This window comes from Myotis myotis, unplaced genomic scaffold (genome assembly GCF_014108235.1).
Source record: "Myotis myotis isolate mMyoMyo1 unplaced genomic scaffold, mMyoMyo1.p scaffold_m19_p_25, whole genome shotgun sequence".
Lineage (NCBI taxonomy): Eukaryota > Metazoa > Chordata > Mammalia > Chiroptera > Vespertilionidae > Myotis > Myotis myotis.
Genome location: NW_023416330.1, coordinates 102,596 through 116,930, shown reverse-complemented (window position 1 = coordinate 116,930; position 14,335 = coordinate 102,596). Strand labels below are relative to the sequence as shown.

Below are 14,335 nucleotides of genomic sequence, written 5' to 3'. Positions count from 1 at the left end.
CAAACGGCCTGTGAGTCCAGAGCTGAGCGCTGAGCCCTGCCACCTGCATGCAGAGGGTGAGGTGTTTTGCAAACATGCTTCGTGGGGCTCAGGTGTGTGGCATCTCCAGGCCTCTCCACTCCAGGCAAGGGACAGGCCTGGTGTGAGGACAGCTGTGGGGTGGGGAGAGCGCCTGAACCGGCCGGCAAAGTGAGCAGAAGGGCAGACGGCCAGGACCCTGAGTGAGGACAGGCCTTCAAGGAAGGCCCGGCCCCCTTGCAGGCCCATGTGGCGCATCCACGGTGCGCACACTCCCGCTCCATCGCCAGGCTCCTGCCCAGGCCCGCAGGACCCCCGAGACAGTGCTGGCTCAGGAGACAGGCCTTGAGTCCGCGCTGCACGTCCGCGTGGTGACGGGGGGCCGGGGTGGAGGTGCACTCGGCCTCTCACTGCATCAGGGCTCGGAGTCGGTGACCTTCTGCAGGGACACCTCCCATTAGGCGTGGCAATGCCACAGCCACATGAAGGCTAGGTCAGTGTGTGCGGCGTGTGCATTTCCCTGGAGAACTAACTGCCATGCGTGCGCTCACCGTGATGCCACGCCACAGTTCTCCGTGGGAAGCGCAGTGCTTCCATGTCCCGTTGGGCCTGAGACCTCCTCGGCTGTAAGCACGGCTGAAATCGGACACGATGTGGACACCAGGAGCCTCAACACCCTCCAGCCAGCGTGGCGGAGGCACACGGCTGTAGCGACTGAAAACCTGACCTGTGGTTGAGTTTCTTTCTCTAAAAGGGACAAATATTGTTGAAAACAATTTAGTAGATTCACTATCCGGCCACATACGTCTGTGAGGAAATATGTAAAGGCAGGTGGCCCTGTCCAGGGTGTCCTCCATCCCTGGAGCCCCAGCAGTGGGGAGGGCGCAGTGGACCGTCCTCCACCCCTGGGGCAGAGCAAAGATGTGTGTGTCCAGCTCAGCGGCCGGACAATGGGCTGCTGGTCTTGGCCTCATTGCAGGCTACCCCCCAGCCGCATGGTGCATCCGTCCCCACATCTGGTCCGAACGGCCCGGCATCCTGGGCTCCTGCTCGCAGACTCGGGCACCCAAGACAGATGTCCCCCGGTGCACCCCAAAATGGACACACTGGTGACACCACAGCCTGTCGGGGCCTTAGGGCCTCTCCAGGCCCCACCTCCAGGCTCTGCAGTCAGACTTTTTAGTGAAAATGCGATTTCCTGTGTCCCCCAAATTCATATGTTGAAACCTACCCCCCACGAGATGGCGGCTGACGGTGAGGACTGAGGGGCGATGAGGTCACCAAGTGGCCCCGTGACCAGAATGGTGCCCTTGTACTAGTGAAAGGGACCCCAGAGGGCCCTCTCCCCTCTACCATGGCGGACAGAGTGGGAGGTCTTCCACCCGACTCCAGCCTCGGGAGCCTGTGGTGCTGTCACAGCCGCGGACACACTGGGACCTGCTGTCTGTGGTCCTCCGTCTCCATTGGCGTTAAGTAAACAAGTCGGGGCGTCCCCACAGAGGGAAGCGCTTAACCATCACCAAGACCGGGTCAGGGCAATGACCGAACACGCACCAGACAGGAAGGAGCCTGGCTGCGACCTGGCAGCGAGCCGACCCGGTGCCCGATGGAGATGGCAGCGAAGGGGGCCGAGCTCTGAACGTCTCTCCTAGTAAGACTGGGTTAATCACGTGCCAGCGGCAGCACACGGCCACGCACGTGTGTCCCGCTGAGGATGGCACGCTGGGCGGGCGGGCAGGGAGCAGGCCACCCTGCAGAGGCCGATGGCGGGTCCTCACGGAGACGGCCCGGCCCACGGGCCTCCTGCCAGGCTGAACCCTGAGCCCTCCCCTCCGCCAGTGTCCCTGTGCGGCATGAGCAGCATGCAAGCGACATTCACTTACCCTGAGGATGCTGGGCAGCCTGGGGGAGGGGCAAGTGCTGCCTGTTAGTTGGAGGTTAAGAAAGCAGCGCACAGTAGGCGCTAATGCACGCCCTTCCCACCCGGTAACCTGCAGAACCTTTCGGGTCCGCACGTGGGGCTGGCACTCAGGGCAGGAGCAGGGCACGGAGTCACACTGGCCACTCACTCAGAGGCCCCAGCAGAGGAGCCCGATGCGGGGCCACAACCTGCTCGTCGGCTGCGCAGCCAGCTAGGGTCTCCCCGAGCCACCATCATGACACGACAGGACGCGCAGGCGGGGTGGGCAGGGTCGCGGAGCGGGTTTGGGCCTTACCAGGACCATGTGGCCGGTCGAGATGTCCATGTTGGGCAGCGCCGGCTCCTCCGACCAGGACGAGGTGCTGCTCCGCGCGGAAGGGCTGGGCATTGGCCCGTCGCTGAACTGCGAGGACACGCTGTTGATGCGTGACACGTGTGGGGCCTCCGGGCGGTCAGAGGTGCGCACGGCCATGCGCTGGCGGCAGAGCTCCTGGGAGACAGTGGGAGACACGGGCGTCAGTGCCACCTGGACAGACCACACACACACACACACAGACACACACAGCACAGACCACACACACACACACACACACACACACGCTGCACAGACCAAACAGATACACACCCCAGATACTCACATACCTACACGCACACACAGATTCATACACACAGAGATATATACACATACACAATGCACAATCCATAGCGATACACACACACCCAGATACTCACACACTGCACGCACAGAAAAAGGGCCCCAGCCAGCGCTGTGGTCACCCCTACTCGCCTCACAACCACGCTTCGTGCAGATGCCTTTCCTTTGCTGTTGGGACGTGGCCCGGGGCGGGGGTGGGGATTTGCATTGTGGGACGAGATATGGAAAATGGTCCGAGTCAGGGGTTCAGGAAAAACACACAATTCTTTTCGGGTCTTCCCTTTCCCCCCAAACACCACCAAACGGATAAAAGCCCACACAGGAGAGAGTGAGTAAAGGCGCGCAGGAAGGAAAGTGCATGGCTGACGGGAAAGTTTGCGTCCATTGTTTAAGGGGCAATCTCAGGGTGGGGCCTGAGAGGCGCCAGTCAGCTCACTCCGTGTCTTGTCCACAGGTGACACCCTAACACGTCGTGGCGGAGAGGACGTGGCGGGGACGAGGTGGCCCACACAGCACCGGCCTATAGTGCTCAGATTCGCGGGTCACTAGCCGAGTGCCCAGCACGTCTCCATACAACAGGGCCTTTGGAAGCATTCTAACACCGTGCCGTGAACTCCCTGTTCTGCCGGGAAGGCATCACGTGACTGGGGCTGGCAAAGTTAAACTCTGTCAAGAAAAGGTTACGTGCCCCCGGATGTGGCACAAGCCTGGGTTGCAGGCTTTCCTTGTCCAGGGATAGCGTGGTCACCTGCAGATGGGCTTTCCGTGTCCAGGGACAGCGTGGTCACCTGCAGATGGGCTTTCCGTGTCCAGGGACAGCGTGGTCACCTGCAGATGGGCTTTCTGTGTCCAGGGACAGCGTGGTCACCTGCTTGATGGGCTTTCCGTGTCCAGGGATAGCGTGGTCACTTGCATGATGGGCTTTCCGTGTCCAGGGACAGCGTGGTCACCTGCAGATGGGCTTTCCATGTCTAGGGACAGCGTGGTCACCTGCATGATGGGCTTTCCGTGTCCAGGGACAGCATGGTCACCTGCATGATGAGCTTTCCGTGTCCAGGGATAGCGTGGTCACTTGCATGATGGGCTTTCCGTGTCCAGGGACAGTGTGGTCACCTGCATGATGGGCTTTCCGTGTCCAGGGACAGTGTGGTTACCTGTATGATGGGCTTTCCGTGTCCAGGGACAGCGTGGTCACCCGCATCATGGGCTTTCCGTGTCCAGGGACAGTGTGGTCACCCGCATCATGGGCTTTCCATGTCCAGGGACAGCGTGGTCACCCGCATGATGGGCTTTCCGTGTCTAGGGACAGCGTGGTCACCTGCATGATGGGCTTTCCGTGTCCAGGGACAGCGTGGTCACCTGCATGATGGGCTTTCCGTGTCCAGGGACAGTGTGGTCACCTGTATGATGGGCTTTCCGTGTCCAGGGACAGTGTGGTCACCTGTATGATGGGCTTTCCGTGTCCAGGGACAGCGTGGTCCCCGCAGGACAGCTTTCCGTGTCCAAGGCCTGTGATTTGCACCTGTGTGCAGCCCAGCTGCTGCCCAGGCTGGGGGCTCAGGGCTGAGCTTCCTGGGACTTCTTGAGAACAAGGTGCCTCCTCCAGGCCGGGCTCTGAGCACCCGAGGTGGGACGACAGCAGGCGGCCATGCCCTTTTCCACCCCTGTGCCAGGGCTTCTGCTGCCTTGTCGCCCTAATCTGGGACATGGGAAGGGACAACACACTCATCCTTGTCATGGGCAGTGGCATGAGCATGGTACAGGCACAGGAGAGGTGGCGGCAACCACTCCCTGTGTTGGCTTCAGAGTAACAGTGCTGGAGGCCGGCTGCACACCTGGCCGGGGCCCAGGGCTTGCCACCTGGTGCCGACACAGAGGCCACAGCTGTCTGTCTGTGACAAATGGGGGGACTCGGAGCCTGTGACTTTGAACGCCGCATTATTATGGGATGGGGATCTCCCCGGCTCTTCCATCCGGCCCGCAGCACACAGAGTCCCTCCACGCGGCAGGCACACCTCTGGGACACAGCCGCGCCCCCTCCTCTCTGCCGCACGGCCCTCCCCGACAGTCACCGGCACCTCAGGTGTCCCAGGGGTGCAGCGGGAAGCAGCCACCCCTCTGCCTTCAGGTGTCCCGCGTGGCTCGCGTTGTCTTCCGGGATCATTGTGAGCATCGCTGAGAGAGGTAAGTCCTCTGGTTGCTTATAGCTTGTGGATTGATAACAGAATTTCCATGTTTCCTCTGTACTGTTCCTTGGACATGAACACTAAGGAAAAGCTAACTTGTCTTTAAAACAGAGAACAACATAGACTGGCCTTGTCTGCCCAGCCGAGAAGGCGGAGCGCGGACTCCGCACTCCCTGGGCCGGGTTCTGTGAAGAGATTGCCTTCTGCAGCCGCGCCTCCGCGACTGCTGTGAGCGGACTGGACAGCTCAAGCTAGGCCCACCCCCTGATGGGGCCAGTGAGGGCCACAGCCAGCCTAAGGGTGCCGTCTGTCCCTGAAAGGCAATCGCAGTCCACAGGGTGACAAATGGAGGCGTGACCCTCTGACCCCTGGCAACCACCGAATGCGTGTGCTGGGCGCCAACACCCTGAGGTGATGTGAGGCTCACGGCACTGCTCCCGCCTCGGCACAGCTGCATCGCCCTGCCCAGCTCCCTGCCAAGGAAACACAGCGGTGAGAGCTGCCGTCGCCAAGGTGCCTGCTCTGTGTGACGCTCTGCTCAGTGAGCCTGGAACGCAGGGCCGGGCCACCCGTGGAGAACGTCCCACTGGAGACAAAGGTGACTGGCAGCTGCGGAATCAACCGCAAAACCACAGGCCGAGGAAACGTGGAGACAGGCCGGCTCCGTTTCACATTTTCCCAATTTATAATCCTGGCAGCAACCAAAGGGGCAAAACCAACACAAAGTCCCGGGTTAAGGCTCCGGAGACACAGAAAGGAAACCACAGGCTACAGGCTGCCCGAGGGGCTGGCGGTCAGCGCCCGCGATGCTTCCTGGGGCTCCCGCGCTCCCGCTCGGCGGCCCTGGCGTGGCCTGGCTGTCACGCCCTCGGCTGCACAGGAGTGCAGGCCTCAGGCCCTTGTCTAAACGAATCTTAGACGACGTTTGCGATCCAGACCGACTCCCTTCACAGAAAGGGGCGTGTGGGAGCTGAGACAGCGCCGCTCAGCTCAGGAAAGCCCCGCGGAGGCCCTCGCGTTTACAGGAAAGTCGCTGCCTTCGCGGGGTCAGGCGGGGACGGCCACCGTGAGGTGTGACTGCGGGAGGAGAAGGGGGTTCAATAAAAGGAAGCTTTTGGTGACAGACAGACCCACACGTGGGCTCAGCCAGTGCCCGCGTCCCTTCAATGGCTCTGCTGGGCTGTCCTCTGTCCCCCGCAGACCCGAGCTGTCCCCCGCAGACCCGCCCGTACTCGGGCTGGGTCCTTGGCCGACCTGGGCGCCTCTCCCGACACTGAGGTCACAGGTCATCCAAGGTCATGGGTCACTCCCACCAGGAGGCTGACCACTGCCGACCCAAGGATGTTTTTTCCCGTTGATATTGAGAGAGAGACAGAGACAGGCAGAGAAGCATCGCTGTGAGGGATACGCATCGACTATTGCCTCCCGCCTGCACCCGGACCGGGGTCGGGATCGAGCCTGAGCCCCCTCGGTGTGCAGGCTGATGTTCTAACCACTGGGCAACTGCCCAGGCCCCAATGCCTGCCCTGCAGGAGGGAGAAAGCCAATGTGCGTGAAGTAAAGCACCCTCCCCCCCAGTACATTCCCCCGAGTGCGGAGGGAGAGCACTCATTTCCGGCCTCGGCACGACGTGTCTCCAGGACGCTTTCCCGGGAGAGGCGCCGCCGCCCCTGCGCCTGCTCTGCGCCTCATTCGGCGTAGGGTCCGCCCGGTGCTGAGGACGCTGTGAGGACCCCGTGAGAGAAGGGCAGGCCCCACGGGGAGAGGGACAGGCTTGCAGGCCCCTCTCCAGGGAGCAGCGGCTCCTGGGGGGCAGGTGCCGGGAGTCACTGTGTCTCAGGAGCAGGAAGCCCACTGTCTGTGGAGGGAAAACAGCCCACGACAGACGCGGGTCCACACGGCCGACCAGGGCCGAAGGCAGGGACGGGCTGGGTTGCCTGGCCTGCCCCACAGCTCTGCAGCTTTGACTCAGTTTGTCGTCGTAAAGTGGGACGATTACACCGCTGCACGAGGTAAGGGGGTTTGGAGGGTGAATGTGCGGGAAGGCCCGACATGCTGGCACGCGGGGAACGCGCGGGCACTGAGCTGGGCCGAGGGTCCCGGGCCTCCTCAGGGAGACAGGAGCAGAGGTGACAGGGCGGCCTGGGCCCAGCCCCGCCCCCTCCGGACACGGCTCCGCTCCAGGGCGAGCCCTCAGTCCCCAGGAGGAGAATCTCTCCCGAGGGCAGTGGGGTTTGTAGGAAGAAAAGAGCAGCTGGTTTGCAGTCCCCGAATGTAAATGCTCAATCTCAGAAGAATCAGACATGTGACGTTTGTGCCACGTTGTTAAAAATAGCCAAACAGCATATTGCTTGTCAAGAACAGGAACCAGGGTGCCTGCTCGGGGCGCGCAGACTCCCCACCAGGAAAGTGCAAGAATGGAGCTCTGCAGCCCTCGGCTGCCTCCGGCACGTGTGGCCCCGCGGGCACCGGCCCTGCCCGCCCGGCACCGGGCAGCCCCCCACAGCACTCGGCACAGGATTTACTTAAGCCCAGACGCCTCTCATTTTCAGAGCGATGATTCAGACTGAGAAGCAGGGTCACCCCCACGACACAGCCCTCCCCCCGCCCCCATGATGCAGCTCCCCTGGTGCAGCCTCCCCAACGGCTCCAGCCTCATTTCCCTGTGAGATGCTGCTTCCCTCCGCCCGCCCCCCGAGCCGGCCGAGCCCCTCTGCAGAGCCTGCCTGCCTTAGAGCCCCCCCTGCAAAATGAGTTAAATAGGGTTCTGGGGGCAGAAATCCATCCCGACACATAATGCGAACATCTCACTTCTCAGACCTTTGCATGCCAGGGGCTGCGGAGTGGGCCTCACTCCGAGAGAAAAGTCCTGTCCTTCCGAATGCGGGAAAGAGAGACCAAGACGACAAAGGCTCCGCGAAACCGCTGCCGTTCCGGGGGACGAGCAAGCGAGCGAGCAGGGCTGGGAGTGCCCACAGAGGGCGGCCGTCATTAGTGGTCACAGGGCCAAACCGAGGCCACCACAACGGCCGGAGGAAGCGAAGCGGTTCATGGGGCGGGGGCAAGGCCATTCTCTGCAGCCTGGAAAACCCCAGAGGCATCTGAAGGGACGGCCTCCTGGGCAGGGACCGTCGCCTGCTCCAAGGGCACCCGGAGTTCGGCAAACCTGCAAAACCCGCACCTGCCAGCAGCCCCCGGGACCGTCCGGTGGAGCCGCTGGGGTGTGGCCACAGGGCGACACCGAGTGCGGCCCAGCAGTCGGCTCCAAAGCAGACGCACGCGAAGGAGGAAGTCTGAAAAGGCAGTTACGCTGCTGTGGTGACGGGGCCTCCGCTGCGGCCACCAGGACACAGATGCTTAACACACGCAACATTCTACACCGACTGTGATGGCAATGAAGTGAAGTGCTTAGAAGGCATGTGCGGGGTAAAGCAGGGGAGCAGTGGCCCGATTATCAACGTCCTGAAGGATCACCCTCTTTGTCCTCCGTGGTGTCATTCAGGCAGACTGTTTGTCATCGAAGCAGATTCCAGAAGGAGCCGTTCGCAGGCTAGGCCAGTGCAGCTGCTGGGAGCAGAGCAGGGCTTACGCTGCGGTTTGGGGAGTGATTCTGCACAAACACCCTCACTGCAAACAGCTCATCTGGTCAGTGTGGCTGTGGGCAAGACGGGGTGTGTGCCAGGAGGGCCCCTGTGTCCTGGGCCTGGGAGCATCCTTACCAGAGGCTGGGGCCACAGGGCCACGGCCATTCCTGGGTGGGAAATAGGAACCCTCCATCCTCTGCCCACAGAAGTCACAGCCACACCCGTCCTGGGTGAGCCTGGGCCGGACGTGGGCAGAGCGGCCCTGTCAGAGAGGGGCTCGCCCACAGCCCCGTCTCACCAAGTGCCCCAAGGGGCTGCCTCACCTCCTCCCATGGCTTTTCAGTGACACCTGAATAACGTTTAAACCTAACTGTGGGATAGCACACACGCAGGTGAACAAATGAATGCACACACATGCACGAGGGCACACAGACATGCATTCACACATGCATGGCCATGCACACACAGCCATGCACACAGACACACATGCACATGGTCATACACATACGTGCACACACACGGGCATGCACACAGGCACACACGCGGACACACTCACAGGCACACACACGAACACACACACAGGCATAGACGTGCACACAGGCACACACACGGACAGGCACACACGTGGACCCGCGCACAGGCACACATGCATGCACAGTGATGCCTACACCGGTGAGAATTGTCCAGGGCCACTGCGTTCTGACCTTCCCTCGGGGCCCTTGCGCTCCTCGTCACCTGACACCCTATTGGCCACCCTGGCTGCTCCCCCATGTCCGCGTTGTGTGCGCAGCTGCTTCATGCCAACTGCTGCGTTCGCAACCCCTTCACAAGCTGGGGAGCAGCCCTGTGATAAACACTGTTTGCCAAGCAGTGGTGAGTAATTTTCCCCATTTTGCAAGATGTTTTCTCAAAATAAAGCCTAACGATATAGACACAGTTTAACGAAGAGAAGGGAAAGCAATTTTCCACACTCTTCCCACCCCAGGACTCTGAGGAGTCTGCAGCAGGAGAGAGGGTACCTCTCCCGCCGGCTCTGCGCCCGCCCTGCCGGCTCTCGCCTCCGTCTCTGAGAGCAGCGGGCTGTTCTGTCCCCCTGCGGTCCCCTCAGCGACACTGTGCCTCCCAAACCTGAGAACGGACATCATTTGTGTCTGTTTTCCATCGTCCTAGGCACCGAGCACAGAACAGAGGCTGTAGTCAGCGCCGCCCGCTGGGCACAGTGGGCAGCCACGGACCTGGGTGCTGCCAGCGTCTCGGGCTTCCTTCTCAGACCAGGCTGCCCCCATCACCTGGAACCCTAGGTCCGTGGTCGGCAAACTGCGGCTCGCGAGCCACGTGCGGCTCTTTGGCCCCTTGAGTGTGGCTCTTCCTAAGCCTCAGGAGTACGCTAATTAAGTTAATAACAATGTACCTACCTATATAGTTTAAGTTTAAAAAATTTGGCTCTCAAAAGAAATTTCAGTCGTTGTGCTGTTGATATTGGCTCAGTTGACCAATGAGTTTGCTGACCGCTGGCCTAGGTGACGGCTCCACAGTGTGGTCTCTCCACGCAGGTTCCAGGCGCAGGAGAAACCAGCTCTGCCGCTGGCGTCTGCCGGAGGGTGAGGCTCTGCAGGAGGGTTGTTCAGCTCAGCTCCACAAAATGTCCCGACGGGCCTCCCAGACCAGGCGGGACCCACGGAGACCAGGACACACCACGGACACGCGGTCTCTTTGTTTCGGCTGCTCCTGATGAGGCGCCGGGTGATACCGGACAGAGTCATCAAAGCAGAGCAGGAAGGAAGAGAGAACGGGGCCATGGAGGCCAAGCTGACACTCCCCCCCAAAGCCACTTCCTGCCCTTCCTCGTGAAATGGTTTTCCAGTAAAACCAGGCCTGCCAGTGGCTGCCGATGGGACCACACAGCCGTGACCTCAGACCCAGCCGTGACCTCAAACCCCGACCCCCGTCGTCCACACGGCGGAGGGCCTGCTGCCTTCGGTTAGGCCTGGCCTGGCCGTTCCTGTCTCGCCAGGAAGGGCTGCCCCTCTTCACTCTCCTGTGTAGACACAGCTGCGTGATGTTCCAGACTTCGCCTCCGCTAGACGCCCCCACGTCGAGGGGGCTATTCTCTGAGAAACCGCGTTGCCCAGAAACCGGCGGACAGCCTGTGGCCGCTGCTGTTGGGGTCAGCTTGTGTGAACGTGTAGGGGTCATGGGACACCACACTGTGAACGTCGCCTTCCGGAAAACAGTCCGCCCCGGCGGGAGGCTCTGGAGACGCCGAGTCAGCACCCGGCAGCACAGTGACGTCCGCTGTTTTGGGGGCCTCTGGGACGCAGGGAGCCGCGGCGAGCCCTCACCCTGGGGGGCCTGGCCTGGATTCGAGGAAGCCAGGCCCTCACTCGCAGAACCATGTGGGTCCGTGGACGTCTCAGGACACTCTACCTACGACTGCGGCTGGCGGTGGCCTCTGCAAAGGCGACGGCAGCGCAGCGCCTCGAGCGGACTCATGGGAGTGGGAGGAAATGCCCTCCTGTGGCTGCTTAGGGCGCCCTTCCATTTCTAAGGACAGATTTGCTTACTGGGAATTTGCAAAAGAAATGATTTTGACCCAAAAGTTTAAATATAAAGCAAAGGAATGCCTTTCTGAGACCACAGCTGACGAAGGGGAGGGTTCCTTCAGACTCGCTTTCCACGGAACCACTTTCCACAGAACCGGGACGTCCTGCCCTCGCATCACTTCTGTGCCTACTGGTCACACTAACCACCTAGGAACAGCAGATCCTTAAGGCAGAGCCAGGACAGTCAGCCAACGTGTGCCCGTCCTGCCCGTGGGAGCCCAGCTGGCCCTCGCCAGGTGCATGGGCCTGAGCCGGGAGCACCTCGACCGGCAGCCCCCGACCAGCAGCACCCCGACCAGCAGCACCCCGACCTGCAGCCCCCGACCGGCAGCCCCCGACCAGCAGCACCCCGACTGGCAGCACCCTACCAGCAGCCCCCGACCTGCAGCACCCCGACCAGCAGCACCCCGACCGGCAGCCCCCTACTGGTAGCCCCCTACCGGCAGCCCCCTACCGGCAGCTCCCGACCGGCAGCACCCTGACTGGCAGCGCCCCGACCGGCAGCCCCCGACCGGGAGCACCCCGACCGGCAGCACCCCGACCGGCAGCACCCCAACAAGAAGCACCCCGACCGCAGTGCCCCGACCGGCAGCGCCCCGACCAGCAGCACCCCGACATGGAGCACCCTGACTGGCAGTCCCCGACTGGCAGCGCCCCGACCAGCAGCACCCTGACTGGCAGCGCCCCGACATGGAGCACCCTGACCGGCAGTGCCCCGACCAGCAGCGCCCCGACATGGAGCACCCTGACTGGCAGCCCCCGACCGGGAGCACCCTGACCGGCAGCCCCCGACCGGCAGCCCCCGACCGGGAGCACCCTGACCGGCAGCGCCCCGACCAGCAGCACCCCGACCAGCAGTGCCCCGACATGAAGCACCCCGACCAGCAGCCCCCGACCAGGAGCACCCCGACCGGCAGCGCCCCGACCAGCAGCACCCTGACTGGCAGCGCCCCGACATGGAGCACCCTGACCGGCAGCGCCCTGACATGGAGCACCCTGACCGGCAGCGCCCCGACCAGCAGCGCCCCGACATGGAGCACCCTGACTGGCAGCCCCCGACCGGGAGCACCCTGACCGGCAGCGCCCCGACATGAAGCACCCCGACCAGCAGCCCCCGACCGGGAGCACCCCGACCGGCAGCGCCCCGACCAGCAGCACCCTGACTGGCAGCGCCCCGACATGGAGCATCCTGACCGGCAGCGCCCTGACATGGAGCGCCCCGACCGGCAGCGCCCCAACCAGCAGCGCCCCGACATGGAGCACCCTGACTGGCAGCCCCAGACCGGGAGCACCCCGACCGGCAGCGCCCTGACTGGCAGCGCCCCGACATGGAGCACCCTGACCGGCAGCACCCTGACTGGCAGCGCCCCGACATGGAGCATCCTGACTGGCAGCGCCCCGACCAGCAGCGCCCCGACATGGAGCACCCTGACTGGTAGCCCCCGACCGGGAGCCCCCAACCGGGAGCACCCTGACTGGCAGCCCCCGACCGGCAGCCCCCAACCGGGAGCACCCTGACCGGCAGCCCCCGACCGGCAGCCCCCACTGGTGTGCGCCGAGTGGCTGTTTCCCGGTGTCCCACCACCCAGATGCCCGCTCTCCTCTGGGCCAGGACCCGAGGCCTCCTGGTGACAGGGACACCTGTGCTGTGAGGTCACCACAGACGAGAACTGTGAGATCCGCAGGGTCCTTGGGGCTGGCGAGCCCGGAACGTGCGCTGCGAGGTGGTCAGAGCCTCCAGGACCTAGCGCCACATCAGAGCCAAAGACACTGGAAGGAGAGGCTTTCCCGCACCAGCTCCCGCCTGCAGCTCCGCTCGGCCAGGGCACAGACGCACGCGCACGTGGCATGCGTGAGGGCGCCGACACCAAAAGTAGGGCCTGTGTACTACTCTCAGTGAGCATATGTGTAAATGTACACACGCATGTACACACAGACAGCCAATCCTCGAACAACATGGGTTTCCACGCGGGGTCCACTCCCACGTGGATTTTTTTCAGTAAATACGGTAAATGTATTTTCTCTTCGTATGATCTTCTTAACAGCACCTTCTCTTCTCTAGCTTACTTTACTGTAAGAATACAGTATGTAACACACAGCAAACAAAACATGTGTTAACTGACTATTATTGGTAAGGCTTCTGTCAGCAGCGGGCTCTTAGTTGTTAAGGTTTTGGGGTCAAAAGCAAGACACAGATTTCTGCCGGCATGGGGTTGGGATCTTGTACTCGAGGTCAGCAGCATACATTCTATTTATAAGATGACACGACAATTTTGGGGGAAAAGAAAATACAGAGAGGGAGCCCGCGTGGCAGACAGTCGCGTCTCTTGGGACAGGCACAGCCCCTGATGGGGGAAAGGAGATCCGCGGGATTCCTGGCGCCGGGGGATTTGAGATCTGGGTTCTGTGATCACGGAGGACTGAGCCTAAAGGGGGCAGCCTGAAGAGCTGACCAGACCATGCAGTGCCGGTAAGAGAAGAGCTTACAGAGACTCAGCCTTCCCTGTTTCCTCGGCCGGCGTTTGTTTGTTTTCACTGAATCCTGTTCATAAGACATTTCGGATACAGACACTCACCTGTGCTGAAGAGAGGGAGAAGGTGCGGACGAGTGGAATCTGGGGAGAGGATGGGGAGAGAGGGGGGGCTGGGAGAGGTGGCAGTGAATTGAGTGCTGAGACACCCCTGGGCCCAGGACTGGGGCAGCCATTCTCTCCGGAGGGTGGGACTCCTCCACCTAGTCCCCAGGCAAGGAGCACAGCCACACCTAGATTCCACCCTGAACGAGATCAAGGATTAAAATAATCTGATCAGTCCCTGGGAGTTAATAGGGTGTGGCCTATAGAGGGATTTTCAATCCCAGCAACAACACAGAGCAGGGAAACGATTAAAGAACCAGCTCTGGATAGGACTAAGGTGAGCCAGACTGACGACTAGAAGAACCGAAGGACCTTCACTACTGCAAATATTTTTTTTTCTTTTTTTACCTTTTAACTAAGAAACCAATTTTTTTTCTTCTTTTTCCATCACCTGATTTTACCCTTTTAATTACTACATTTTTATTTTTAACCAGTATTATTACTGCTACCATTTTACCATTTTTTAAAGTGCCATTTTATTTTCTCTTTATTTTATTTTGGGATTAGTGTTCTCTATTCTATTTTCATCGTTCCTTTAGCATCAATTTTCCCTACCTCAATGTTACCTCTATGCTAAAACCCTCTCCCTCACTTTTCCCCTTTTGTTGTCCTGTTTCTCTTACCCTATTCCTGCTTTAGATTCTCCCTATTCCTTCTGTTTACCTCCTGTCAAAATTTCACCCTACTTGTATATACTATTTCCAATCCACTGCTCTAAATCCTTATACACCT

General features: G+C 61.0%; 1 protein-coding gene across 1 annotated transcript in view; it reads right to left on the bottom strand.

Moving 5' to 3' along the window:
- Positions 1-14,335, bottom strand: part of PTPRN2 (protein tyrosine phosphatase receptor type N2) — a gene marked incomplete at its 5' end in the record, with an annotated part of 104,800 nt that overhangs the window by 70,649 nt on the left and 19,816 nt on the right. The window contains one exon of the mRNA XM_036356221.1: positions 2,235-2,429. Within this exon, the coding sequence (XP_036212114.1) occupies positions 2,235-2,429 (195 nt within the window). The remainder of the gene's footprint in view (positions 1-2,234; positions 2,430-14,335) is intronic.